Source organism: Eutrigla gurnardus (genome assembly GCF_963514095.1).
Source record: "Eutrigla gurnardus genome assembly, chromosome: 5".
Classification (NCBI taxonomy): domain Eukaryota; kingdom Metazoa; phylum Chordata; class Actinopteri; order Perciformes; family Triglidae; genus Eutrigla; species Eutrigla gurnardus.
This window is the reverse complement of record NC_139919.1, coordinates 12406484-12434336: the sequence shown is the minus strand read 5'-3', so window position 1 is coordinate 12434336 and position 27853 is coordinate 12406484. Positions and strand designations below refer to the sequence as shown.

The 27853-nt window shown below is 39.5% G+C and overlaps 1 protein-coding gene across 8 annotated transcripts in view; it reads right to left on the bottom strand.

The window, feature by feature from the left end:
- The window catches only part of LOC311013223 (LIM and calponin homology domains-containing protein 1-like), an 81687-nt gene that overhangs the window by 33549 nt on the left and 20285 nt on the right, over nucleotides 1-27853 (bottom strand). For 7 of the 8 annotated variants that reach the window (XM_084009199.1, XM_084009201.1, XM_084009200.1 and 4 more), the window contains exons 2-4: nucleotides 14909-14979; nucleotides 12652-12721; nucleotides 3632-3738 (exon numbers count right to left, since the gene is read on the bottom strand). In XM_084009199.1, the coding sequence (XP_083865325.1) occupies nucleotides 3632-3738; nucleotides 12652-12721; nucleotides 14909-14979 (248 nt within the window). Of the gene's footprint in view, nucleotides 1-3631; nucleotides 3739-4256; nucleotides 4553-12651; nucleotides 12722-14908; nucleotides 14980-27853 lie in introns of those variants that run through there. The other variant, XM_084009204.1, reaches the window with a different exon arrangement.

Here is a 27853-nt window from a genome sequence, read left to right as displayed (position 1 = left end):
GTTGTAGAAACAGATACTTATAGGCTAAGAGAGGGAAACATAGCAGCATGAGAGAAAGACTAAAAATCACACACACACACAGCCAACCATTTACTGAGCTATTGTCCCAGTAGTCCAAAAATTCATAAAATTCATAAATTAAAATGGGTAAAGAGTTCCCTATTTGAAGAGGATAAATTCATAAAGTTACCCTTCATAAAAACACACACACACACACACACACACACACACACACACACACACACACACACACACACACACACACACACACACACACACACACACACACACACACACACACACACACACACAAAACCAGATCAAAGCACATTAAGCCAGCAGAAAAATGAAACTTCTTTAGTGAGAGCCACTGGCTATGAAATGCTTAATAGAGTAAAAATTGTGATCCCAGCACTCTTGGCATGTCAAACCAATAAATGCCAAGAAGACCATCAGAATCTGCCTCGTCTACACAGCATACTTCACACTTTTGCTTCAATCAGAATCAAAACACACATTTGGCCTCCATCAGCTACGCCCGTACAGTACTGGGTATCGACAATAATCATATAATAATAACACACTTGTGTTGTAGAAACAGATACTACAGATAAGAGAGGGAAACAAAGAGCTCTCTCTCTCTCTCTCTCTCTCTCTCTCTCTCTCTCTCTCTCTCTCTCTCCTTACTCTATTTAAATCAAAAGTTGAAAGTCTAAAGTATTCTTAAGTATTCTTATCCTAATGTAGAAGCCTGGTCACCAAAGAAGCTATCTGTGCTCAGAGTCATTTGGTTAAATGCTCTGCAACATAACCAGCCCACACTAGTCCTAAAGGAGATCAATCAGTCTGAAAAAACTGATACTGTTCTGAAAAGGAGCCAATGGAGAGCAGCCAGCATAGTTGGGATTTGGTTTCTCTTTCTGGTGCTCGTTGTGAGGTAGCTGTGATTGTGTTTGTCTGACAGTGGCCAATGATAGCAAAAAACACTACTTAATTAACAAACAAATGTACTAACTAACTAAGACAAAGAAAATGAGTACGCTTTCATGAAAAAAACGAATTCGATTATATACTTCCCAGTTATAGGTATGAATATAGGTATATATCAATATCGTCATCAGCCCCCAAAATTGGTCGGGCTCGAGATCTGAGTAAACACAGATCATTCTTGGAAAAAAGATAAGTGACGAGTACATTATGGGATGGTTTCCATAGTCACAAAGCCCGATTCACTCAACACATAAGTGACAACCAAATTGCAGTTGCGTGGATTTTCCATGACATGTGACCTGAGAATGAGAGGGGTGGCAGAAGAGGAGAAGAGCAAGCCGGAGGGAACGATCTGTAAACTCTCCACCTTTCTGTCAGCTAACTAAATATACAAAGAGAAAGGTTGTCGTTTTTTGCCGTTACCCTGTAGAAGCAAACCTGAATGACAGATTCCATAAGGTATTGCATCATATTTACCCTTTTCTCTCTGTGTCTCTTTGTGTTTCTCTCAGTTTCAGCATGATTTAATGCAAACAGTATCAGCGATGAACAGAAACATAAATGTCACACCATTACAAAAGATTATAGAAATAATGATGCAGGCTTTACTCAACCACTAATCTGGCCCCGGGAGTCTTTAAATGTTTATTAATAAAATCTGTCAAAAGAAACCTCTCAGAAATGAGCAGGTTTTGTTGATATTACTACATATATTTATTTTGTATTAAAGCATGCAATATTTGTGTTGACAGTAAAGAGTAGTAGTAAATGTAATACTAGTTAGTATTAATTAATTCATTTTCACATTATTTTTACCCAAGTGAGAACATTTCAAAACATTTTTGTGAAATAAGCAGCTGTATGGAAACACAACATCTCTTTACTCTCATTGACTGCCTGGCAAGCGGTCCCTTATCTTGGAAATCGATCCTTTTTCACCAGAGGAACAGGAGGTATTTCAGGCCTCAGCTCACAGTGTATCAGAACCTGTCTGTCTTTACGCTAGCCTGTCCAAAGTGGTTTGCTGGATGAGTAAACACCTGTCCTGAGACTCAGAGGGGAGAAGCACTGAAACTGCTTCCTGTCATGGGTACAAGTGGCAAGAATAGCATCCTGTACACCAGAGTGTTACATAACAACTGGAAATAGCACAGGGCCTCTTCAACAATGACTCAAATATTTCCTTTTCAGTTTGTGCCAACTGTAGAGATTGCTCATATATTGCTTTTTATTATTGAAGAAACAGAGAGGAGTAAATGGACCATTACTGAAAACAATAGCGTCCCTGTTTAAACTGGAGCTAAATGCGTGCAACCGGGTGATGGTTGCACGCAACAAAAGGCTACATAAACAGTAGTGTATATAAACACGCAAACACACCTCAGAGCTTTCAAAGAATTCCTTGACAGAACCAGTCAAGCAGCTGAGACCAGTTAAGATTAACACTCCTCCCTCTCTCTCCCTCAAATCTGGCAGCACCTTACCCCCCCCAACACACACACACACACACAAACAAAGAAGTACAGTATATCTTAAGAAACAACATGTGCTTGTCTTTGTTACCAAGCAACAAAGTAGGAGTTATGGTTCAGTGAGTGAGTGTTGTATTTGGACAGAGATGAGTTGTGCTAAACAGATGTGGTACTGTTCGTTCACTGACACAGGCTCTGCAAACTTCCATTGACTCCCGGTTAGTTATTTATGTTGGCAGTGAAGTGGGTGATTGTCTGATGCTCAGAATGACAGACAGGGTGACTGACAGTAAAAGACACATAACCAGTGATACAAACAAAACATAATTTAAGACACAACTGAAGTGTTCCTCATCAACAATATAGTGAAATACAGACTTTACTCACTATCAACATTTCAATATGTATGTGCACAAAAACTCCAGGATGGCAACTAAATGTTCAACTTCTGTTTTCATGGTCAAAATTGGAAGGTCAACTGGAAGACTACTGCTACTGTGTGTGCAGCTTGAGATGAGTTTGTTATGGCCGGCCAGTAAACTGGTAATCATAGACATTTTTTACACATTTGCTCATATAAATCAACTGTTATAAGTAGTATCCACCACACTCCATCAAATACTGCAGCTGTAACCCTGTAAAACATGTGTCTTATCCCCTGCACCTCATTATTTTCTTGGTTTACTCTACTGAAGACAACTCTTCCATCTGTTCCTGAGAGAAATTATAAAAGCTTTACATCATTTGTGCTTTGAAAGAACAGCACCATCTTTCTGTTTTGTGCAACCTTTATTTAACCACATATGTGTCCACTTTATGTCATCTACAAAACATCTGGTGATTGTAGTCAAAACAGAATTTTATGCTGCCTTCTTGTCCAGGTGTCTTTTCAAAGACAAAACAAGACAAATGCTCATAACACCGTCAGGTCAAGACCGTATTTTTCAAACAAAAAAAGATAATCCATCTCTCAAGTTACCATCCAAATAGATGAAGAACAAAAACATTTCTTCAAAGTGCTAAACTCGATGTCCTCTACACAAGACTTGGTGGATACTGAAAGAAATGCACACACATCCACACATTACTGCTCGACAGGTGTGTGTGTGTGTGTGTGTGTGTGTGTGTGTGTGTGTGTGTGTGTGTGCCTCGTGATCATTGAGACTTACTTGGCAGTGGGGTGCGTCGACGTGTCCTGCAGGTCTCCAGGGTCAAATAGCTGGGAGCCTTTCAGTCCCAACTCCTCACAGCCACGTAGGAAGACACTGAGGTTGTCCTGCAAAGAACCCACACACACACACACACACACACACAGACACAGTTTCATCAGGATAAACAGAGACAGAAGGCAACGCATGGGCAGGTCCATTTACTGCACAAGGTCTTAACCCAAACACACCCATGACACAAACATTATCTAGCTGATTCACTAAGATTCATACCGTTTGTATAAAAAATACTGTTATGGCGCTACAGCTCATTAAGCATGGCACACACCGTTAATCTAAACATGGACACACACCTGTAAACACACTGCAATACTCAGTACTTCTAGTAGGTCTGTTCTCACCGACATAATGACTCCAATATATACACTACGCTTAACATAAACCCAGTTCTAACCTTGAGCCAAGCCAACCATTTACTGAGCTATTGTCCCAGTAGTCCAATAATTCATAAAAATTAAAATGGGTAAAGAGTTCCCTATTTGAAGAGGATAAATTCATAAAGTTACCCTTCATAAAAACATGCAAAAGTAAATCACCACGCACGCACACGCACACACACGGATACCTGTTTGACAGAAACGTGACACCAGCAGGTTTTGTGGACGGCTTTCATACATCTCCTCTTTCAGATTAATCCAACTTTCACTCTTCACCTTTTGCTTCCTTCAATTGGCTTCCGTTTTAATCCACCCTCCTTCACCTGCTTTCCCCCGATCAGGCCTTCTTTTTCTTCTCTCCTAACATTTACTCTCTCCCCATCTTCTCAGTCGTCCTCTCTCTCCGTCTCTGTCTCTCTCTCTCTCTCTCTCTCTCTCTCTCCTCTGCTCTCAGACAAACTCTTTGTTGGATGCAACCTGAGCCGAGCTCCCTCTCCTGTTCCCAGGTTCTCCCTCTTTGTTTCTATGTCTCTCTATCCTTCAGATGGCTACAGCAAAAGCCCTTCCCTTCCTCTCTCTCTCTCTCTCTCTCTCTCTCTCTCTCAGGGTGTCACCATTTCCTCTCCACCCTGATTGTCCTGAGCACTTTCTCTCTCCATCTCTCTTACACACCAAGTACAATGCGGTTACATCCACATACAATATACACACATTGAGACAAAATGCTGTTTTAAATATAGATCCTTTCATGAACTCATACAGAAGTAAGAGAGATATTGGCATGTACGCACTAGCTGGTGTCAGAATACATGCACGGCTACAAACACATAAACAAACAAACTTGGAAACACTTGTTCTCACGATCCTTTCCCATTCGTCGCAAAACACCCACTCCAAACCCACCCATCAGCTTCCTGTGTACGCCATTTCTGCTCTCCTGCTGAGGCAACCCCACCCACACACACACACACACAAATACTCAAGACACACACACACACACACACACACACACACTTAAGACACACACTTAAGACACACACACACACACACACACACACACACACACACACACACACACACACACACACACACACACACACACACACACACACACACACACACACAAATAAATACTCAAGACACACACACAAATACTCGACACACACACACACACACGCAACTTTAAATTAAAGGGTTTTAAGTCTAGTTGGATTTAATTAATATCGATATGGGCTTTATTGAAGAACATTATCAAGATATCAGAAATGATCAAAAATCACTTGACAAACAACAAGGGAGTAATTTAGGGTGGGGGGACAATCTTTAACAGGGGCTGCCAAACCTTTTGTTTTCATGTAAACAGACCCAAATATGATCCAGATAACACCACTGGATCAGATTATGCAGTTAAGTTTAACAGGGGGGATTTTTTTTTTTGTAAACATACAGCAAGTACTTACTCACTATGCTCATGAACCAATTGAAATTAAACGATTTCCAGATTGCAATTGTGCAAACACTTGGACATGTTTTAAAATCTGGAAGAGTAAAGTGGAAGACTGAACTCTCTCAATAATGTTTCATTGAGCAGACCAAGTATACCTAATACATGCTTGCTAAAATTGGAGTCACTCAAATGTGTCCACATATGTACACACTTGACCCTCCAATGCGACCTGTCTGGTCGGATGCATTTCGTGGTCACAGGCATGGCCTTAAAAAGGTGGAGACATTTAATTTCCTATGAATGCATTACAATAAAACTTGTTTGTTTTCCTCCATGCAGTATTAATAGACTTGTTTTATTTGATTTGTAACAAAACCCTGCTTTTTTGGTGATAAAAATATTTAAAAATCAATAAATTCTTCACAATAAAAGTCCCCTGTAATTTTGTTATCTAAAAGCTTCAATTTTGAAGCAGCAAAACCAGGGAATGTTGGGTTTTCATCAGTAGGAACTAAACACGAGTCACAGTGGGCTTCAGCCAAGGTTCTCCTCCTCTCTTCCCTTTGCTCTGCTCAGGAGGAGAACTCCCGTTTGATAAATAGTCCGGATTGATCACACATGCTCTCCAACTCAACACGAGCCAGGTGACCTCAGCATTTGGTCTGATCGGATCCCAATGCGGTTAAGATACGATCTCGGGGCGTACAGACCTGACAGTTAACGCGTCCTGACATGAATCATGATCAAATCAAAGACACTGCCTCTTCTCTGAAGCCAAGACATACACGTAATGAAACAAACTAAATAATATTTGCTATAATCATGCAGCCCTCAGCCCTACCTACTACATGTTGTGCAATCTTTAACTCTTGGCATTGTAATGAGATTTTTCTCACAGACAGGACCTTAGAAGCAGTTTGATAAGGAACCACCAAGGGAACCAAAGTCTTTATCAAAAAGGGAGTGTTTGAAAGTTTTAGCCAAGTCTAGTTGGGGATCTGGTGGTGCTGACAACAACACTCAGCTATCATAGAGCAACAACAACTTTAACTTCAGCAGCGAAACCATTTTGTCTCACAGGTTTTCTCCATTTTCCAGCCCGTATGTCACACAGTCTGGAATTTAAATAACAAACACTGAAATAAATAAGCCAACTGACAAAGAAACAGGCACATTTAGTAGCAACTTGTGCGATGGCGAACAGTATCATTTAGTGTTTTTTTGGCGTGTGCATGCATGTGTGTATCTTAAGAAGTGAGCATTACATTGTGATGATTTACAGGTCACTGCCACAGGAAACTGGGCGTCTACAGCGAAGAAATGACTGACAGCTGAATGTGTTTGTGGAAGGATTGGGAGGTAGGCGATTGACTCAGACAAGAGCTCTTATCCACTCAATTACATAAAATGTCATAATACATTTGTGTTACCTGGTTTGGAAATAACAAGATTGTGGTTCAATTAACAAATTATACAATTAAGAAATAAAATACAGCAAAAAGGGTAAAGAAGAAATAAAATCACTAAGGACCGTCAAAATGACATTTTCAACAAAACAAATATATGGTCAAAGTTGAGAGTTAAAAGTAAGAGTTTTGGTAAGTATGAGACAATAATTTATTGATATAAATACACATATTCCATATTCAATATTACTGGCTGCACATGACATTGACTAGTATTGTGTGTGTGTGTGTGTTTATATGCGTATACGTATGTGTCTACTGCACCTACATGTGTACGAGTGTGTGTGTGAGGGAAAAAAAGAGCCTAGGTATTTGGAACATAACCATCATTTTAAACAATATCTGACTACCAGGATTAGACCAACAAGGGAAGAGGATCAGTGCTCACACCCTGATGTTGGACCTTGACAGAGTCCAGAGGAAAACTACCCAGCATGAGGAAACAAGCCACTAGGTTGCAATTCTTTTTCTCTCCCTGCCAAGGATAACACCCACAAATAAAATCAGAGCAAGGTGGAGGGGAGAATCCCAGCATGCTGCATTGTGTGTTCTTAATGTACTCCCCTGTTGTACTCCATGTGCTGTATTGTGTAGTAAAATGCAGTTTTTAATAATATATATTCATAGACAAATCATATTTGTGTCAAAATAGATTTCAATGCGTTCGCTAGAGTTAGACTAGTATATCAGACATTAGCCAACTGAAGTTATCAGTATGTATATGTTGGTCATATGTAACAATACATAAGACATATGTTTGAGTTATTTAAAAACACTGTTGATCTTAACAGAGAGGCCTGACGTGTTCATTTTCCAGCTGCAAAATGTCATGCTCTGTATATGTAGCAGTCACGATAAATAATTGGAAGATCCTATCAAAAAAGGTTTGATTAAGAATTGTGTTTATTTTTAAAATACACTTTCAGCAAATGTGACAACAAAAAACACACAAACTAAAAACTGTATTAGCCTCAAATATCCAGTATTGTGACAGACTAGAGTACACACTTTCCATGTATTCTATGTTATTGCATAATTTAAGTAAAATCTTCTTCATATCTGACATTAAACTGGAGAAAACGTAACTTTAGCATAACTGTCAGGACTTCAAAAACCTCCCACAGTACCAAGGGCAGTTCAATTATCTCAAGATACTAATGACCCATACAATCCCTCAAATGAATATGAAAACCGGTAATCCCCAAAGCCGTAATTACAAGAGTTTTACATAACAGTTTAAGTGTTTTTTTAACATGTTTTTACACTGTTGCGCCAATCTTGTGTATTACTACTATTCAACTTGCAAGGCGCTCTCCACTACGCGTCTGTTTACACACCATAAAACATGAGCATACCAGTCGACCCGGAGACGGCTGGGAACAGAGCACGCAACAACCAACCTGTTCAGACAAACACTGAGCCATACAGGCCGAGCTGCCAAAGCACTGAGGTAGCTGCTCTCATTACAAAACAGCCAAGCCTCCTCAGAGACTCATTTCCCCATTAGTCCCCAAACAGGAAGAGGAAGGGGGAGTCGCCTGTGTTTTATTACGATAGTCCAGATAACACCAGACCCCTTGTTTACGTGTTTCTCACCTCTTTAATCACAGCCGCGAGGAAGAAAAATCCCTGCAAAGCCACAGGAAGAAGCTAAAAGACAGAATTATGAAAATATAAAGGGTCATATTGTTCAGAGTGGCATAAAACCAGCAGGTGTGATCTTTCTTTTTTCTTTTTGAATGTCGTCCTCAAACTGTAAACATGTTGTCTTTAGTGGATGATTCATCCGCCCCTTTGGGCCAGTCAATGATGGTCAGGTAATGTTTGGCCTCTCCTTGGGCCAATAAGGGTAGTTGTTTACTAGTTTGTGCCACCAGTTTCTAATGATAACCCAGTTTAATGATGAAATAACCTTTGAAATATCAACTACAACAAGAAATTAATCAACTGCTTATTCACACAAGAAATATGAATACGTTTCACCAACATTTGTTACTGCACTTATACAACAGATTTTGGCAGCTTTGATTTATTTCCTGATAATTAAAATTTGACAACATACCCTTCATTAAACAACTTGTGAAATTCAAGTTTTCAGATTATATTGTCTGAAATGCCAATTAAACCAATATCAAATAAATAAATAAATACATACAGAAATTAATATGCCAAAGAAACAAATAAATACATGTAGATAAGTTAACAGAAATACATATTTATTTCGGACCTCTATTTCATAATGCTACGTTTATTTATTCCATGGTACTTTTATTTCATAATACCAAATTAATTTATTTTATGGAACTTTCCAGAAGACCTGCCCTTACTCTGCCTCCGATTAGCAACTGGCTGCTGAAAGTTAAACTAACATTAGCCTTGCTATGACAGTTGGGCTTGCCCAAGGCTGCTTAGTGCTTAAAGGCTTTGAGATAGAGCCAGGCACCCACATTTGCTTCTTTATTGGGTCTCATCATCTCACCTGTCCTTCCCCGACAGCAGCCATGATAACCGTGGCACTACCTGGGGTTAATTCAAAATGGATATGAATTGGAGGAGTTGTTGACCTTGTGTTCTATGCTAGCAGCCGTTGTGCAATTTAATTCTGCATAATATAAATATATATATTATATATATATATATATAATATTATACTACTGCCTGCATGCACAATGGGTAAACTATTATTTAATCAATCATTTGTATTATCAATCCTACGGAGCAGACATAGGCGATGTTTGGGGGTTTGAGGAGGGCGATAATAAAAATGAGGACTTTCCTTTTTTTTTTATTTATGCTTATTTTGTTCTGCAGAACTATTGTGAAGTTCAGACAGACATTGTCAACGGACAAAGCATAAACACTGTTTTCCAGTATGACAGGGACTTCCAGTCACTCGGCAGAGCTACGAGTGTGAGAACAGACAATAACAAAGAGGGGAAATGAGTAAGACATGTGTTGACCCCATTTCTTGACCCATAATATCGTAAAACTTTGATTTGTAACTGTAAATTTGTCTCTGAGTGCCTGTGTGGTAAAGATAGAGGAGGATCTTAAGAATCAAACAAGACCATTTATTATAGGAAGTAGAATAAAACTGTTGTATTTTCTGTATCTAAGCAACCAGCCATGGAGTAAAAGAATCAGCTTGCTGCTTACCAACAACATGTGAGTGAATAGAAGTGACATGCGTTTTCAGGCATGGTGGTATGGACGGAGATATTCTCAGAAAGTGTGAAAATGTTTGTCTGGACAGAGACGGTATGAAAACGAAAACATCGGCGTGTGGATGTAGCCTCAGTAACCTGACTCTATGCCACAATATTCAAAGTCTATACAGTAGATTCCTTGCCTCAAAAACAAACAAGTGAATTTAATGATTGAAACAGCATGCTGAAACAGCATACAAAACAAAGACCCTACTGTAGCTCATTTTTGGCCATGCCGAGTTATTCCTCCTAGGTTTGTTCAGTTGAAGCGCCAGTTAGAATTAAAGCTAGGCATACTGGGTAGGCACGCCCACACATTCTGGTGCTGCTACTTCGGTATGAATCTTTGACATATCTACACCCCATTAATTTGAATATAAGAGATAGAAATAAAAAGAACTGAAGTAAATGTGGCATTATGAAATAAAAGTCCCATGTAATTAATAAATGTGTATTCATATTTACATTCATTTTATATATGAAATGCCTTGTTTATTTTTATCAAGATTGATTTCATAGGCATATTTATAAGTATTATAATTTATTGATATTGTCTTAAATTAAAACAAATGTACAAATGTGTAGAACTGTGGCACTGAAACCTGATGGATATGACAGCCCTTAAAAAGCCTTTAAACTGGCTGTCTACCAGGGCAGGTGAACTGATTAGTCAATTAGCCTACAAACGGAGGACAATTAGATGAAGTGAAGAATGCAGGATAGTTCAACCGGATGAAGCAATGAACGCAAAAAGCACAATCCAGTCCAGGAACATTACCAAGATGTAGTGAGCACAGAAGCTCATGGGTTTAACACCTCTAACGGGATAATCAAATGTTATTCTAGCAGTGATTGTATGGTGGAATAAAAGGCCTGTAAATAATGTGGCTATGTAATTACCCAACACTTGTAAAAAGCCAGAAAAGGCTCACTGGCAGCTATTAGTGACGCCATGACATAATAAAGTCTAAGTTGGCCATTTCAGCCCAACTCAGACTTCCTGGTCTGTTTTGTCATGCTGCGATCCAAATAATACCCAGCTCCCATTAAACTTGCATAACGCAAACTTGCGGTCAAACTTTATGGGTGCCATTAAGGATATAAAACAAGCTGTAAGTGTATTTTGATTTCTTTCACCACACTGCTGTGGCCTGTATGATGATTAATGAATAAAGTGGAAAGAGTCTTCAGTGTGTGGAAAGTAACCATGTAGTGATCAGTGCTGATACACAGATGGATATAGCCCTATACAGTGTTTCCACTAAATACAAAGCTTTATTCTTCATTTTTAATTACTTTTACTGTAACCTGTTCTGTCAAGAATATTATCAACAAAATACATAATGTCACACACAGTCTTTGAGACAACAGTTAGGAATGCAATTAAGAGCAAGTTAGGCAGGAAAGAGATTGAAGACTGTTTCGCATGTGTTCTAACGCGATCAACGTTCAGTGGGCCTCTGTTTACGTGCCGGTCGTGGTCCTGAAAGGTCACTTCATCCAGATCAAGGTCTTAGGCTGTCATGAAAGGGCTCCACTGTATTGCACTGTACTCTGCTCTGAAATGTATCAGTGTTCAGGTCTACTGAAATTCACAGGCAGCAAACTTAAGATTCTTAAATGAAACCATGGACAACAGCATATTATGTGGTTATGGTTTTAAGAATCTTGAAGGCATTTCTTCAGGATGGAAAATTAGTTTTGATGGCTTTAGTAAATAAACAAAGTTTGTTTAGTCAAAGAAATAAAATGGAAAGACAGCAAATTATACTGGAATATATGCTCCTCCGGTGGATATTATATGTTTACAGAGTATACAGTTGGTCTGTGTGAGCCGTTAAGGACTCGGAGGGACACATGGCTGCTGATGTCCTGGGCTGTGAGGACTAATACTGAGATAATTCAGCTGCAGGTATCTGTAATAAAACCCTGATAACACATCTGGTGCTGTTAAATGCATATCATTATTGTCAGTGTTTGACAGTATTACGAGTATTTTTTCTCACATCCTTTATCACAAAGACTAGAACAATCTGGTGAACTGACAGTTTCACATTCCAAAACATATATAACCTGAACAGACATAGACCAATAATGAAGTTATGTCGTGATGCACAGTCTATGAGGCACCTGGGGTATGACAGGGTTGGTAACCTTTCTGCTTCGGAAAGCTGCACAGTTATCAATATATAGTATATGATCTCAAGTTACAGTAAAGCCCCTATGCAATGTTGTCATGTACAACGTTTTTGTACTTTTTCCAAATATTAAAATAAGTTTTTAACATCAGACAGACCTTGATAAGAAATGAAAGTTTCGCTCTAACCAAAAGAAATGGAAGATGGAGACGCAGGCATAAAGAAATGCGACACGAAAGGAAAAGCAAGAAATAGCATGAGAGAAGAGATCCAAGAGAATCAAAGGACCAAAGGAAGTTTGGTGGAAGTGAGGGTAAAGGACTCACCAAGCCAGCTATCGGTGTTGGAAGCCTGTTAATTTTCTTCACCAGGCTGGGTTTAATAGAGCTCAGCAACCTAACAAAAGACACACAGGGAAGAGGACATCACAAGCTGAATTTTAAATTCCAAAATCAATTTAAAAAAAAAAGGCAGAGTCCTGCATTTAAATTTGTCTTCATGACATAGTGATGAATATTTCAAATGATACGCCACAATGTAAGTTTAAACCCAGCGCACGCACACTGATACGACTGCAGGCAAAAGAGATAAATAGTGTGTGAAACGGTGTGCAGGTCTCTTCAGAGAAAAAGAGGGGGAACAAAAAGGGAGGCAGAAATGTTCTCGAGCATCCCACGGTGGCATCTGGAAGGTTTATAACGACACCCTAAATCAGAGTGGAGGATCGCAACTTCTCCTTCCACCGACTGGGAGCCGTTAAATAGATCCACACTTCATATCACAGTGAACTACAGATGTGAAGAGGTATGGCCTTCTGCTGTCATCTCTCATTGCTCTCACACAAGAAGGAAGACATTATTTAGAAAGTTACAGTATACTCCTGCAGCCTTGGACAGCTTGTCAGTCATGAACGAGCCACAGTTCCAGAGTTCCCCCTCTCTTCCTCTTTATTTGTCTCCACTTTCATCTTTTGTGTGTGTTTTCATCAGAGGAAGCACTGTAATGATTCTGCTCTGTAAAAAGGAAACCCCCCCCCCCCCCCCCTTGGATACTGTTACATTATTGGATTACAGTGCTCCTGTGATGTTGTTGGATGCGATGGACAGCTGAAATGTACCTTTTTAGTCAACTCTCTTTCCCTCAGCCTGTCTCACTTCAGCTTCAGTTAGACTTCCTGCTGTACTGTATATTCCCAGAATAACTTTCAAGAAGGCCAAGAGAAGAGTGCTTTTCAGTGCTACATACACTATGTGTAGGTGGGGAGAGTGGGCGATGGCAACAGAGAAGACAATATTTACACTCTTGAAAGATTGCCTCGAATGAGAATCATACTGCAGTTAACCCAGTGGATTCCTTTGTTTGATCTCTTCTAGGATGGATCAGTACGGATGACTTTGACATACTTTTGGACATACCGCTGCACCTGTTAAGGAAAAAATTCAAACATATGTGGCCCAGATGTGAATATGTGGCCCATTCATATCCACTGAAGACTATCACAGTTCAGATTGTTAACAGCATTAAAAGGAAGTGGGAATGACTGCAAAGTATTTACTTTAAAACACAGACACAATCTTATGAAGGACAAATACATTTCCTGATGCCTTGTGTATCAGGAAAAGGAGGAAGAGTGGTTCAATTGTGGAAGTGGTGAGATTCAAAACAAGTAGCAAATCTTCACATCAGAGAAGGTGGAACCAAAACATGTTTGGTCTTTCGGTGATAGTTGGGGACTGGAACTATGAATGGCCTTTACACTAATTTCCATGAGTTTCCACGTCTAATTACTCTGACTGGGATACATTTTGCTAATATTATTTCCTAGTGTGTGAATAGCCTGATTTGTAAGGCCTGTAGATCCTCTAGATGCTACATGATATTCCAGAAATTCCAAAAGCAGTGGGGACACTTTTAAATTGGATCTGATATCTGTATTCACAATAAAGATGGCGTAAACATTGGGGTTGTGTAACTCAACTTGGCAGAAAGGAATGTGGACGAAGCGTCTGTGTGTGTTTTCAGTCTCATTTTAGCAACTTGCCTCATTAGAAGTATGGCAGACAAGAGTTCAATAGTGTTGCACTGGAGCACAGTTTTACAGGAAGGCAGTCTCTCTGATCACTGGACCACACAGTGTTGTAACAATTTAATACACTAAGAAAAAAAAACATGATGTTCTTCCTATTAATTCTGAATCATGTGGTCATTAATAGTGTTGGTTAGTTTCATATTAAGTTCTTATAGTATGTAAGTAAATTTAAAATCATAAATCAAACAGATGCTGAGGAAGGCAGAGCACAACGCACACTTGAACTTTGTGAACATCATGACCCTTGCACCCTTACTCTTAGGACTGGATGTTTCTTTGCCATTAAATCACCATGAAACACAGTCTCATCTCAGTGCTTCAAATAAAAACATAGTAAAATTAAAACATGTATTTCACCCAGACAGCGGTAAGAAACAATAATTAAGAAAAGGGTGAAAATAAAATCAACCAAAGATAAAAGCCGACGGGATAGATTGTGGACAATTTATTTACTTCAAACAGTCACATAAAATTAAATTATAGTGCCAACTTACTCGCATAGCAGTATCCCATTCTCCAAACCTCCTCTGAAGTCCTTTTCACCAAAGCATCGTCCCGTCACGGCCTACAGAGAGAACAAATACAACAATAACAAGGCTGAAGGACAAAAAAACATCAAATAATCAAGCCAGTCTCTGAATTTGAAGTCAAGACACACAAGCTCCACTTGGAAACCAAGAAACAAGCCCAACAACCTTTATCGACGCTCCTTTCACGGCTTCCCTTCACAGTAAATCCTGAGAATGGTATGGAGAGGTGCACAAAGAGCTGCCGGCCGTATATCAAGTCCCTCTCTAGTTAACAGCGCTAAACGCTAACAAGCTTGACATAAGCCGCAATCATCCTGACCAAATGGCTCTGGCAGGCTAATATGTTGTGACAGGGGATTTATCGGGGAATAGTTACTCAGCCCCTCTGAGGAGGAGAAGCTGCCTGTTTGCATGTATTTGCATGACTGCTGTTCATCATCAGGCATGCATTTCTTTTCTTGGACAAATATTGCAACACATGTAAATGATACTTATTTGTTACAAGACATGCAAGGGTACAAAACGCTAGGACAGATAACCTGTTCATGTTCAATATATGTACAGTATATGGTTCAGTTTATCAAACTAATTAAATCCAAATTGCTGTTTTCTGCTCCTGGCGTTCAACCGGTCATCTCATTAATGTGTTTTTAGTCCCACATGAAATCACACAAATATCTTGAGAGTGAAATAATCGACTTCCCCTAGAGGATATATGCCATTACAGGACTTTTAGCACCAGGCCTACTTAAAATCCATTTATTCTCACAAACACTGGCAGAAATTTGACCATAAAAAGGGGGTCCCCCCTTCTGACTGCTAGTTTGGAAGTCAAAACAATTACAGGATGAAATATCCTGAGTTTCTTTAACATTTATTTGCACAGCTGTGGAAAAATGTGGCGATGAGGAGCGTCTGGGCCGGCTGAGTGTTTTGTTTCTGTCAGCTTCTTGGCGCATCTAGGAGCCTGGATACGTTACAAGAGAAATGGACTGCTGTGTGTCAGCGAGTAGGCCGACAGTAGGCCTCATTTCTGCAGCTGGGGAGGGGCAACGTGCGGCATCCAGTTTGGTGCTCAGGACTTAGTCAGAAAGAGAGACAGATAAACACAAACAGAGAAAAGAAAGCGGCACAGATTTTCCCTACGATGACATTAGGCTGTTCTCTATTCCATACTGCGCCAGCACTGAACAGAGCACTGTGTGCCTGGTGTTGACAGCACAAAAGTGATGAGTGAGGCCTGAAAGTTGGCTGCTCTACAGCATATGGTCCACAAAACCCATGTTCTATGATTACAGTTCATAGACCTTCTCTAGAGGAAGACACAATATTATTTGTTGAATGAAACGTCACACTTCAATGGCAGAGAGGAGACTGTTAAAAGTAAAGCCTACGAGCACCTGTGAAGCTCATCAATTATCACCTTCTATCTAGTTTGTTTAACCCATTTGCAGCCTTCATACTAGATGGGAATCAATCTTTTCAGACAGCAAATTTGTGTATATTTACCAAAATGTAACGAATGTAAGGAAACTATTCTTTTGAACATCTATGGGCTAATATAGCTGGTGTAACCTTGGGACATTTAACAGACTAACACAGACAGCCTAATGTTGCTAGGCTGCATTTTCTCAAGAGCAAGAGATGGTAATTATCTTCCTTACTCTTGCCTTTTCGCTGAGCCTCATTCTAAAGTACTTGGCCAAAAAAACTTCTTTGACTCACTTTGCCCACTGAGGTTTAACTTCAATGAGATCAACTGTTTCTCTGCAGCTGCTATCTACAAATGTTTGTGAAACAAGTAGTTTGGTCATTTGTGTACTTGTATGACGACCCTACAGCAGACCATTCTGTAGTCTTGTATGTATCATATGCATCATTTTATATCTGCAGCTTTAAAAAAAACCTTGATTTAGGAGCCCTCAACAAATGTGTCACATGAATGTTACTAGTATTCTTTTTACTGCTCTGACATGCAGTGTTCAGACCTGGACCATACAGTAAATATGGTCAGGTCTGGTTCCTTGCTTAAAAGGAAAAATGGTGGTCTCTGCAAGAGGTTGAACCTGTGTACTTTAGGTGACAGAAGAGGCTCTCTAATAGCGAGGTCAGCTGTTGACTAACCTTGCCTATCACTATGAGTGCAGTGCACAGGGAGATTACAGGTTCACACCACCTCCACACGGAGAGATTAAGGTGTCATCACCGTTACAAAGATTCAACTACAATTTGAGGACAGAGGGCAGAAAAGTGCAAGCAAAGAGGGAAGGACAGACAAAAACTTGCTATAATTATTAAAGTGGAAGAAAAACTTCTGGCAAATGTAGTTAAGTGGATAAATGAGGCTAAATGTGGTGTTGAACAGGTTCCCAACTGGAAATACAGAACTACTCATACTCATGATTTAATAAAAGAAAGAAAAAATGAGCTGCAAATCTGTATGTATTTGAAACTTTTCCCCCCTTATAAATCAATAAATCCCCCAAAATAATGTAATGGGCCTCTAGTGGTGCCTAAACTCCAGGTGTCTGAAAGGTTAGGTTAATTAATATTCTTAGGGGTTCATGCAAATGATCATAAATTACATAATACTCTTCTAGCTATGACAAGAAAATGGCAGGGATTGCATTTTTCTAATTTTCTTCCAGCTTAGTTTGGCATTGACTGTAGAGCTGTGAAGGACCTTGATTCATGTACATCTGTTGCTCCCATAAGTGTAATCCTGAGCTGGAGCGCCATGAAACTTCTGTTTGACCAGAGGGAACTCTAAGTTGGAGACAATACACATAATACAGATTCAACACATTTCCTTTGGAAGGGCGACACTCATGCCTTGGTCATATTACACTGTAATAAAACACAATTTGACCAGACTCAGGAGGCTGAGTACATCTTGGTAGAGCGCATTACCTTCCTGACTAATAAAACACCTACTGAGTTACAGCAGGAAACTTCAACTATAACATTGCTATAAAAGTTGAGGTGGCATATTAAGTTCACACGCACAGCCGTGTTGTTTATTAGTAGGTTGAGGTCATAGTGTATAGTATACCATAACATAAAGTGGCCATTACACACTAAATCAGAAACCCCATCGGCATAAGATCTAGTAAAGGAGCTAATAAAATACCCAAAGAGGACCACCCAGACTGAATTGTATTAATATTTTCTGTTCACAAAAACTAATATGCAGATATCCACGTTAGGATAAGAACAGTCTTATATGAACTTAATAGGATGAATGTTATGCCGTGGGATTTAAATAAAATACAAAGTAAACAAATGTGTGCTGTAGCATTTATGTAAGGACCACACTGATAATAATGTCTCCATCTATGTAGATGTCTATGCAAAACATAAATGTATCCCCTTTGGTTTCGGAGTTTCAAATCAAAGGAGAACACAGGACATGACAGAAGAAATATGTCTGCTGTAACAGGCAAAGAAAATTACATTTGATTTCAGTTGGTCTTTAAATTAAGTCAACCAAAGGATGCTTCCTAAAAATGCTGGAAAGGTCCGGGGCTGACCAGTGTTTTCAAACACTGCAGGGTCATATGAGGGGGTTCAATTAAAAAGAGGAATGTGTCGCCGTTTTTGTTTTCAGTGGAATGTTGCCTGCATTGTTTCACAAACAATCAAACAATGGCGGCTGGCTTTTGCCCTCCTTTTCACTTATTTCCTTTTGACAACCCTTCATGTCCATATCCGAGACATGGTCATGGATTCACACATCCAAAGCGGTCATCACTATCACTTTAACATCCAAAAAGAATGTATGTGTACAGCTTGTTGGTTTAGAAATGCATGAATGAACTTCACAAAAGCAAACTTTGCTTTTGCCAAACACGGTTTCCCCCGGGGAGCAGTAGTGTGGGAATCTTTCTTTTGCTTTGATGAATTATAAAATAGAAAACCCAATTACATTTTGGCATGAAAACTCCCAGTAGACACTGCTTTCATGTTGTGAGAGATAAAAAAAAATCAAAGTTATGTCAAATCATTCTAGCAGTGGGACACAAAAAAAAGACAATTTACTAAAAGGATCTCGCCAGACAGAATATACATGAAAAATGCACTGCATAATCAAGTCAACACAACAGCAATCAAGTCCAGGACTGAATATCAGTACTTTTATATCTCCCTGTCTGGACAAACTTAATGAAGTCCCTACGCCCTGGGAGCCATCCAATGAAAAGAGATCTATTGCATTGCAGCAGTAATGTGTAGAGGCCCTGCATCGGACAGCTACCTATCCCAAATTCACAAGCAATAATTAATAAGACAGGTTGGCTTCCGTGACTTGGGGAAGTGAAAAACACCACTTACTTCAAGGCCCTGTGGCGAGCAGTCTGTTAAAGAAATGACAGCTGTTAGCTCAAGAGTTGGTGAACATAAATGGAGACATGTGCTCCCAACCCACACGCCTGCCTTATAGTCACACGCTTCTTTGTAGTCAAAAGCATTATACTTTACAGTATGTTTTCTGAAGCGTGTTGCATAATCCTGACCGAATCCAACCCTAAGCATCCAAGTTCAACAACACTTGTAAACACGTCTTCTGGGCTTTGGCAAATCTTGTAAATTCAATTTGGCAACAGAGCAGAATCTGTAAATGCTTCTGGACAACAGTGTACATCCTGGTCATTCAGTGATACAGACTTTATGACCTGAGCAGGGGGGATAGAAACAATACTGCTGATGCATGATTCGTGTAGTCTAGTGTCTTCTTCAACCAAATAGACAGAACAGTCAAAGCACTGGATTTCTTTCAGTATTGTCAAACCTAAATCAACTGTCCCATGACAAGAAAAGTCACTGGTCTGGCCACTGAGTCACCATTAAAGAGATCAAAATCTCGGCTTCGGCTTCAGGAGAAATAGGATTTAATGGGGGGAAAAAGTGGAAAAGACAAACACCAGTATTGAAATTGGTAGCATCTGACTTTTCATATGAGGGGGAGGCTCTGGCTCGAGGTCCCTTCAACTCATGGAGATTCAACAAGTTCAGCCAAAGGTCATGAGGGGTATCTGCCTGCGGTCAATCATCCGGGCCTTTTTATAAGCTGCCACCACCGCAGGGATCCCCCTATTGTGACTATGGACTGTCTGCTCTGTGCTCAGTGTGTTGGCATGTTGGTGGATGGACTGAGAGGGGAAGGGAAGCTCAGAGAGTGCTTAAGCTAATGTATTTCTTATGTGTCATAGTAGAACATAATAACGATAAAATAATCTTGCTCCATTAAAAAGCATCATGAGGTTTCAATGAGTGGGCGGAGGTTTGGGGCTAATATTGGATGATGTTTCTAAAGCCTGCATGGCAGATCATCACTAAATCACCAAATCAGTTGCAGATCCAAACATTCACCCTCTCAGACTGTTCTGGATACACAGATGTCAGCGATACGTTCAAGTGTATTCAGAGGTAGCGGGATGATCAGACCACCACATTCACACAGTCTCAAGCCAAATGTGAGTGAACTCTGACTCGTGTTATTTTATTAACGGACACAAACAAAGTTTCACGGTCTCGTATTCGACATATGTAAAGCATTCACTCACCCGTGTGCATGTGTTTACAGTAGGCTTACTACAAAACACCCCACTTTGCTCTGAGAAAGGACTCAAATTTTAGATCACTGGAGCTGGAGCCACTGCAGATTCACTGCCCAGGCCGGACAATGAACAAGAGTGTATTATGAAACCGGGATCATCGCATGTAATGACAGTTAATAGATTATAATTGGCTTGCTATTATACAGTGGAATCAGCACTGGACCGCGACAGTCCAATCCCAGAGTCGGACCACGGCTTCTGAGGGGAATATTTACAGCCTGAATGGATGACAGCAGACTCTTCAGGCTCAATCTGTTGTGATAGATGACCATATTTCATAGACTAAAACATGTAATGGCTAACATCTTGAGAGACCACCTCGAAGAACAAGAATAATGATGTCTGTCATAATAAAGGACCAAATGTTAATTCAAAAAGCATTCAGCTACAAAAACAATCACAAAATATTCTAACAGAAAGACAAAATGAGAAAAATGATGCGTGGGAAAGAAAGTTATGCAAGACCTTTGTGCTGGATCACCACAAGTTTATCATTTACATGTGCCAACCACACGCTGCAGGCAGCAGCAATGCATTATGTTGATTTGTAGTCATGGAGAGCACAATAAGCAGGAAAGGAAGACATAAATAAGTGTGCTGTTCAAGATTGGAAAACAATCAAACTGAGCCAGATCAGTTAAACAGAAATTCATGGGAGTATAAAAATCTAAAATTATTTGTAGAGACAACATCTTAAGTGAACACTACCAGATAACCAGGACCATGATTACACTGTAAACAAGTTTAACAACTCTTTACAGTGTACTGATGTCTACATAATAACACATTTTGAAGAATATGAGGATGGATAGAGCTTGGCTCCAGATCTTTTCCTTGTATCTAAAACACAAAGAAACACACACAAACTATCTACCGTCTCTTATTTTAGTCTGAAAAGCATTAATGTTCCCAAGCACACGGAGGATCCTGTGAGAGTCATCTGGCGTGGGAAACCTTACACAATCACTGATTACTCATGGATTGCTCCTACTCAGCAAGACAGTTTCATCTGATCAGAAGCTACATTATACTTACATATAATAGTGCAACTGTCTGCTGACTGTCAATGGGAACAGTTTGTACTGCATTCAATTGTCATAAAAGGCAGGTAGTTATGTTTATTTTACTAAAAGGGTACATCAATATAACACCAAGTTGGCAGAGACAGATTAAACCCATGACCCTCTTGTTACAGGACAGTTTCACCAACAACTAGGATCCTGTCCTATAGGCTAAACAAGAGACATCAGAAAATAAACTCAATTCTTTATACCAAAAACCATATATCATATCATATATTCAGTGTTTCCCCCACGTTCACACAGCAGCGGCGCGCCGCCGCTGCTGAAGTTTCTCCGCCGCTGCAATAAAAATACTTTAAAAAAAAAATAATTTTTTTTTTACGTAGCTCCTTTTAGAAAATGTACAGCGCGTAACGTCAATTGCGCAGCACGCGGCACATCGTCACGTAACCAACATCAAAGAAGAAAAATACACAGCGAGTGTGGCAGTTGTTGGCAGTAGGCTACCCTACACGGTTGCAAAGTTACATTGATTCTAGCAGTAGCGAGTGAAGCGGAAGATCGAAGAAAGAAGGAAAGAGTGAGACAGACAGAGAGAGAGACAGACAGAGAGAGAGAGAGAGAAAGTAAGTTGCTAAAATGTGTCGCTACATGACCACCAGTGTTAAAAACCCTCTGAGCCCAATCATTTTATTGTATCTATAAACCGCAACCTCCGTGCCGTTTTTCCTCTAGTATTGTGTGTGTGTGTGTAGGCCTATGTGTGTGTGTTGTCGCTCTTTTTGGGATCACTCATAGCCTTTACAGGAGCTTATATCCAGTCAGGAATTTATAGCCAGGTATTTTCGGGAACTTTGAAAAATGAATCCATACTGTTAGATCCGATGTTGTTCTTTATTGCCATATAAAATCCGTTTTCATCGCGTATTTTAGTTAGGGATTTATGCCAATCGCCTGTAAGCATGTGGTCATTAGCATAAATGCAGGGAAAAAACCTAAGGACTTCTTAAAAGATCATGAATAGTTTCTGTTATGTATAACTTATATTTATTTTATAATTTTCTCATCACTTTTTGACTCCCAAGACTAAGAAGAAGTGTTTTAAGCAATAACAAGCTTAATCAATTTGCCTTTTTGTCATATCAATAAATAATTGTGAGATATTATTTGCTTTTTTTTTTTTTTTACTGTCTAATTGATAATTTCCTACATTCAAACGACATCACTGCAGCACACATATTCTGATAGTCCAGGTTGTGACCCAAATAAATGATAGCTTGACAGCTATGCATTATAAGGGTGATGAATGCAATCTTAATAAGAGAATAAATCCAGGCGAACCAAAACATCTCAAAAATGGCTTAGGGCTCAGAGGTTAAAAGGCTGGTACAAGCTCTTAAGGGATGCACTGTGCACAATGTATATATGTAACATAGTTAAATAATATATATTACATTTGCAGATGAGTCTAAAAAGCTGGGTGATTAGAAAAAGAAAGGCAGACGGGGACAATGGAGGAGCTGAGGTTAGTAAAGCAAATCAGGGAAGCAAATTTTCAAGCTAATGAGAATTGTATTTTCGATTTGAATGCATAATGCAAGGTGATATTGGGCATAGCAACCATGTTTAGTGTTTAAGCATTAGGCAAAAATCTGTAAATAAATTGTGCAAATTATATTTGCGTTGTGGCATTTTTTGTTAAATATTACTATACAAAAATATAAAAATCTGTAAATGAAGACACAAAAGGCAAAGTTACAACACCAATAATCCCATCTACAGTAATACACAGGACTGTTTGAATAGGATTTAAGTGCATATTCTCCTCTCAAAGTGCACCAGATTCATGCATTCCAATGTAAAGGGTACAAGAAAATTGCCCCCAGACCCCCCTAGAGGGTTCGGGGACCACACCACCGCTGCTGAAAAAAATCCTGCGGGAAACACTGATATTTATATTCAAGCTATATAATATTAAGAATTTGATTAAAGATCATTATTGATAAAGTTTTCCTTTAAATTTACATGGATACTCCACCGTTAGTTTAACCAATACGATTATTTACTTCCACACAACAGAAGTACAACAATTACAAAATAACTCACCAGCAAACTCACCGTAATGACCCAAACATTTTGAAATTATATAAATGATACATAAACATGGTAATAGTGTGGTTATATGCTTAATTAGCAACTGTAAAATTACAGCACCCCAGTGACTGCTGATCTGTCAGCTGCACCGGCCTACAGGAACAAATTGGAGTGGGGCTGTTTTCAATGTCACACCTTTGTCTCTAGAGACGAGCCTAATGTCTGTCAACTGATGAGCTCTGAATGAATGTCTGTCTGCTGTTTGTCTTCACACTAAATCTGGAGACCACCTGGAAGTTTGGTCCATATGTGGCTGAATTCTTTAACTTCAATATTTCATCATGGACCTTTACTTCATAGATGAAAAACTAGTCACTATCTAAGCATAAAGAGAGAGCAAATATAACAATAGACAGCTTCTACATTTCATCAGCAGAGCACTGCTTTCACTTTCACGTTGTGCTACATTCCTGCTAATGTACAAATGAATACATCAAAATAAGCCTGCTCTAAGCACTTGATTTGATATACAGCCTGTTCTCTGAGCAGAGCATGCATTTTAAAACATAAATCTCACAGTCGATCATGTTCATTTAATTGTTGGAATCCGATTTTCCGCCCCAACACGAATTGTGCAGCCCTAACACGAGTGCTGCGTGTGTCTGTGGTGTCTGCGCTTCTTCTCAAGCCTTGCAGACAAACATGCTTGCAACAGTCTGTCACCTTCTCATAATTACAAGGAAACGTACACACCATGCACAAAGTTACACACACATAGAACCTGTCATATTCAACTCAACCCTCCATGACAGTAATTCCCAAAGACAAGTGAGGAACTTTGAGTGCGAAAATGTTGATCCCTCATTCCTTTGTCTATTTTTTGTCTCTCAGTAAGGTAGAGTGTACCCGAAAGAACAAGCTACTACTAATTTGCTAGTGACACGTCATGCATGTTCTAAAACACCTTTAAAAAGGACCGTATGAAGGTACATTTTTACTCTCCAGCATCAATCTAATGTTAAATACATAGTGTCAGTGGATGTCAAGGACAGATAAAACACATGATGTCAATGAGGAGGAACCATTCAAGTTTTGTTCAATGTCACAGTCCATGGAAAGACTGAGTTTAACATCCATTTCCCCCCTTACATTTCCAGCCAACTACATTCTTTAGTGTGTACAGTAAGTAACACTACCACCTTAAAAGCCAAATTGAGACAGGTAATAAAACACATTGGCAGCCTGTTTCCTTTGGAAATCAGTGCTAAACAGGCAAAATGCTGTTCGTCTGGTTGAAAAGGAATGAGGAGCTTTCAGTGTTGCCTTTGCATATGATATGATGGTGGGTGGGGAGATATACCTTAAGATGATGGAGATTTTCTAACAGAAAAAAATTTCCTATACTACTACATTCTACTGTGGTCGCCATACCTTTAATTGTTTAATTAATTTTATTGTTTAAGGCCATTGTGCAAAATGTTGAGCTTACATTCTACTCTTGACTACAATTCAATTGTGAACACAGAAGAATATCTATTAGTTGATTCATTTAATAATTCTGGAAACAATGCCAAGTAAGAAGTTCGTTAAAAAAAGCTATGATTTTTATAGATTTAAGGTAATTTATTACTGACTGAATTTCAGAAACCATGTAAAGTGACATGTACAACATACATGCAGAATAATATATTTTCTGCACCAGAGTTCCTCTGAGACTGCAGCAAGGGCAAAACTTTTGTTCTTTGTTGTGTTTCAGTCAGAACATCCTTCTGACCTCTCGTTAGATTTCTAGGTTTGGTCCTTGTTCTCTGCTTCCTTTCACATGAAAGATGAAAAGCTGAATGGCCTCACGCCAATGTTCACATAAAGTCATCATTTGAGGAAGCTCCAAACTAAACAAAGAGGTCAACTTTCAAATGTCTCAAGAATGAAGTATAGCCGTTTCATGTCAAACTGTATATTCTGTCTACACAATCCCGTTGAACATCCTCACTTAGAAGTAAATACAGATCAGTATTCAGTGCAAAAGCAAGAGCTGGGATTTTAAGGAGAACAATTCTCTAAAAGGTGGAAAAGTAAGAAGTATGAACACATATCATGTAATAATAAGGACAACAGGGAAGTGATCAATATATTGTAATGCTGACAAGGTAGGATTGAACAATTAATACAAATTTGATCCTCTGGGCTGTTCTGGTCCAGCCCATGTGTTCACAGACAGATTTCTTCTATTGCCAATAATATAATTTTACTAGAGGTGGTTCATTATCATGGTGTGTTGCAATTACATGTTTCTTCCTACCAGTGAGGCAAACTCTACAGGAAGGAATATAAATTAATGGTTTATAATCATAAGATCCCACCAAAATGATTCCAATGAATTCAAACTTAATCTACAGCATTATACATTTCCTCACCAACTGTGTCGATCATTTTGTGGCAGTGATTATTCCTTAAAGAGGCTGAATCAGCTTAGCAAGTGTGCCATACACTCCCACACTGCAGCTATTCACGTGCCAGACAGAGACATTTCTCCTCAGGCTTACCCAGGGTTGTTGTACATTGAGCTGTGAATCGGATCAGGGTAGTGCACAAAATCTCATAGATTAAAATAAAATGTCGTTTCTAACTTCACTAACATACACCAGACTAGATTTTTTACCACATAACATACAGTGTGCTCTTTGCATTCAAACCATACACATGGCATTCAATCAGAAGAGACTGCTTGCTTCCAAACTTGTTTTCCTAAGAGCTTAAACAGTCTGAATTCCGACGCCTGGTTCCCTTCTTTATGCCTCCTGTTCCCCTCAACTCTTGATAAGCCCCTCTGATTAAACAAGCCACATTTCCTGCGACTAAAATGGCCTAGCCCTAAGCTAAATGTTAGTATTCCAGCCAGTCTGTCCCATTTCCACCGTGATGAGATGATGGAACAATGTTTGGGTTGTGGATTAACCCCACTCCTGGCCCCCACTGGCACTACTCACTTCCACTCCTATTCCCTCCCATGTTTTTCTTCCCCCCATTCTCTTCGAGGCTTGGCGGGGGCCTTGAGCCTACATGAGTGGAAAGGAAGGAGTATTTGGCATTGGGATGGCTTGGCTGTTGTCTGGGATAAAGGAAAGGGAAGGGGACCTGTGCTAAAAAGGATGAAGGAAACTCTGACTAGTGTCACATGTGAAATGGGGTGAGAGGCAGGTTGAAGCTGATTACTTCATCCTCTTTTAGCTGCAAGGTGATGCTGACAGTTGTGACTTATCTGCCAAGTCATCACCACCTTGGCATGTGAGTGTGTGTATGAGTAGGAGAGCCCGTTGGAACAGCTGTAGTCTATTTTATTTGTAAGACAACACAATACCAAGAATTGTCAACATGCCATTCATATTATTCTTTCTGTTAGTCTAAATGACCAACTGTTGCTGCAACAGAGAATTGTCACATCTTAACTGCAACACAATAGTTAATTTTGGGGTTGAGTTAAAAGTCGAGGTGAAAAGAAAATGCCTTTTAAATCTGCAAATTTGCACATTGATATCAAATCACCTCTGCGTCCGAAGCTAGAAGCAGGTTCTGGGGGCACTTGGTATTAATATCCTGCTGCTTCCAGTTTACGTAAGTGGCCCGGGTGGAGCTAGCCGGTAATATCGAGTTAAAGAGAGTCTCATTTCGGCGTATGCCGACCTCAATACCAAGCACACTCTCTGCACAAGGAACACATGTTCCCTTTGCTGCATCCCATTGGCCAAAAGTTCTCTAGCTGCCTCTGATTGGACTATGTAACCAGGAAGCGGCGAGAAGCTTGAATGAGATGCTGTTTAACGTTGGTTTACGATCCGCAATTCAGTTTAGAGAAGACATGGCCCAGTATGAATATGAGGAAGATGTACTGGGAGAAGTTGAAAATCATTCATTTATGGTGACTCTTGCGCTGTGTCAGTAGCCTGAGGTGTAACTTTCAGCCAATCGTTGACCTTCTTTATACTTTGGTTCCGCCCTCTGAGCTGTCAATCACAACAGAACCAGAGAGCCGTTGAGCTGAATGTGATTACGCCTTGAAAAATAGTTCCAAGAACAAAATTTAAAGTTGGAATTTGAGCTAGAAGGAGGATTTTAACGACTAGGTGAGTTTTAACTAACATTGACAAACATGTTCAGGTACATTCTGTAATGTTTAT